Source organism: Gavialis gangeticus, unplaced genomic scaffold (assembly GCF_001723915.1).
Source record: "Gavialis gangeticus isolate Ggan-Ray unplaced genomic scaffold, GavGan_comp1, whole genome shotgun sequence".
NCBI classification, from domain to species: Eukaryota; Metazoa; Chordata; order Crocodylia; family Gavialidae; genus Gavialis; species Gavialis gangeticus.
In genome coordinates, this window is record NW_017729034.1 from 53750739 (window position 1) to 53753874 (window position 3136).

General features: G+C 40.2%; 1 protein-coding gene across 1 annotated transcript in view; it reads right to left on the bottom strand.

Moving 5' to 3' along the window:
* NTPCR (nucleoside-triphosphatase, cancer-related) overlaps positions 1-3136 on the bottom strand; it is a 27833-nt gene that overhangs the window by 17850 nt on the left and 6847 nt on the right. Inside the window, exon 2 of the mRNA XM_019527453.1 lies at positions 1156-1318. Coding sequence (XP_019382998.1) covers positions 1156-1318 — 163 coding nt within the window. The remainder of the gene's footprint in view (positions 1-1155; positions 1319-3136) is intronic.

Sequence of the window (3136 nt, forward strand, 5' to 3'; positions counted from 1 at the left end):
TACCCATTTGAAGAGATGTGTATACGTGAGCTGCCCCTAGAGTACTGCTTCAACTATGCTTCAACTATCAGCATAGTTGAAGCAGTCTGGAGTTGAGTTAATGGGCTATAAAACCTACCTGGGAAACTAAGTAAACACTTGTGGAGGGTGAGCCCACACTGAACTCTGTTGCTGCAGCTACACCACTATTGGTTCCCAAGCTAGCAAATGTCAGTGGTTATCAACCAGGGTGCCATGACATCCTGAGTTGCTGCAAGATCCTTTTAAGGGTGACGGGGTTGCAATGCAATATTAGCACTATTAAATGTGCAAACGCCAACAGAGGATTCCTAAGATAAACCCAGAGATCTCAAATAGGAATCCACAGGATCAAAAATATTTTGATCTGTTGTGGTCTTTCTGAGTTCCTTGCAACCAAAACTCTGTTATTTTTCTGTAGTCAAAAAATGAGTGAAAGCTAAGAGCTGGCATTTTTTTAAGGGGCTGCCTTGACTCTAAAAAGGTTGAGAACATCCTTTTGACTGCAGGGTACACATGCCCCTAGTATAAGCTTTTGCATGGAGTATGAAATGCTAAGAATGTGTTTGTGAAGCAGAAGACATGACCCCCTTTATATCTGAAAGTGGGGATCTGAAATATTTGTTTTCTTGAAACCCTACTTATAGGATTTGTAAGATAGCCAGCAGCTTATTGCAGTAAGTTTATTTCAACTTGTCTGTCATTAAATTTCAGCTTCTAACTCCTTTATATTTGAAGGAAACAGTAGTATTTTTTTTCCAAAAAAGAGGCAAAAAGACCATCTTGGATCATGAAACAATAGTATGCTCTATATTATTATAGGATAAGTCAGGTCCCAGAGTGAAGTGGGTGGAACCAGTATATTAGTTGCTCTATACCTTCTGTAGTCATTTGCAACAGTGTGAAGGGGATCTTTCTGATTTGTTAGGTATTTTTAGTGTGCTCTGCAGTGATACGAGCATCAATGTAAAGTGCTGGGTAGAAGTCAGTCAGGCCCAGAGAATCTAACGTAAGACCTAAACATGCAAACCCTTTTCATGTAGAAATCCTATTGACTTTAAGGGGCATAACACATAAAAGGGTCACAGGATCAACTCTAAAAGCAGCAGGCACATGACAGTACTAAAACAGCATTACCCAACTTTTGATAAAGTTCCCCGTCCTCCAGACAAAGTGACAACATCAAATCCTGTTCTCCTGCCATCCTGTCTAACTTCCTCTGTATAAAATCCATCAATAGGGATTCCAGAGGATTTCAGAGCTTGAGTTGCTTTCTGGATCAATGTAGTCTTTCCAACCCCTAAAATTAAAAGAAAAGGAAACAAATGAAGTGTCCATTATGACACATCTTTTGCACTAAAGTGAGATTTCAAGTTCCAAGGAAGCATTCGCATTTAACAAAGAGACGATGTACATGTAACAGAGAGACATGTTATATATATCAATTATTTTTCTCATTATTTCATCAAATATTCAAATTTCATTCTGGAGCAGGGAAAATAAATAGAAGTAAAGTTTCCTGAGGTTGATTTTTAATTTTGAAAGCTTATTAGTCTTTGAATAAGTCCACACTGCATTGAAGCAAAGACACACCCAAACTAGCGCTCTCCAGTCCCAGAACAGAACTACCCCTAACCTTTTGGCTACATCACAAGTAAGTCTCTTGGCTAGATCACATTTTGAACTCAAATTTATGTCTTCCCCATCACACAAAATCCAGGGTTATCACTTACTCTTTATCATACCAGTGAATTCTTCTGTCAAAATAGGTTTATTTATGGATAAGTGTCACAAGGTGTGAAACATCTCACAGAACAGGTCTTTACATTGCCAGCGGCAATGAGCACGAGCCAGATTTCAAAGGTGTTTTGGTGCCTGAATTGGCTGACAGATGCCTTCTGGTACATTCAAAGGTGTGTAGGCACCTAATAGCCAGCATTCGTTTTTGCAGAAACAAAGGTTTTAAATGCACGGTTAAATTCTAGTGTCTGTGACAAACCCTACAGCTGGCTTCAGGGAAAGCAGGTCATGATATAGACAGAGTTGTAATGCAAATGAAGCCAGAACAATGAAAATGGAGAGGGGGCCAGGGACATGACTTATGAAGAAAGACTGAGGGACCTGGGCTTATTTAGTCTAGAGAAGAGGAGACCGAGAGGGGACTTAATAGCAGCCTTCAACTGCCTGAAGCGGGGTTTAAAAGAGGATGGAGCTAGAGTCTTCTCAGTGGTGGCAGATGACAGAACAAGGAGCAGTGGTCTCAGGTTGCAGTAAGGGAAGTTTAGGTTAGATATTAGGAAAAACTCTCTCACTAGGAGGGTAGTAAAACACTGAAAGAAGTTACCCGGAGAGGTGGTGGAAGCTCCATCCTTGGAGGTTTTTATTTTAAGACCTGGCTAGACAAAGTCTTGGCTGGGATGATCTAGTTGGTGACGGTCCTGCTTTGAGCAGGGGTTGGACTATATGACCTCCTGAAGTCCCTTCCAACCCTCATTTTCTATGATCCTAAAACAAGTGTAAGTGTTTAAACCAGGATACAATGGCTAGTGGGGCTCTATCAGCTTCACAGTGCTCTAAGGCCTTGTCTCCACAAGAGAAGTTGAACCAATAACTAAATAAATGTTAAATCTTCAATTTAGTTATCTTAATTTAATAGTTTACCAACACAAGGTGAATTTACTTAAGATAGGTTTAAATCAGTGTATGTTAATCTACACAGTGGGGAGAGAGAAGATATTAGCATTTTAACTGGATACATTTTTAAGTCAATTTTGCTTAAACCAGCATGGAGGAGGCCTCCACAGCCTCAGCCTCTGGTATTGTGTAGATATGATGGTCCCGATTTCCACCCATGCACTCACTTCCTTGCTTCTTCTGCAGTCATTTTTACCTGTGTGGAGTAGGTGTAAAGCATTCCTGGATGAGAACAGGAGTATTTTACACCCATTTCACATAAGGATAACTATGGAAGGTGTGAGGAAATGGGGAGAATCACGCTTACTGTCCTATTTCCTGAACCTGAATGAGAAGGACCTAAGCAATAAGGACTGTCGGTTTATTAATTAACCTTGTAACAAAAGGGCAATTGTATCTATGTCCATTTTACCTCAGCAGTAAT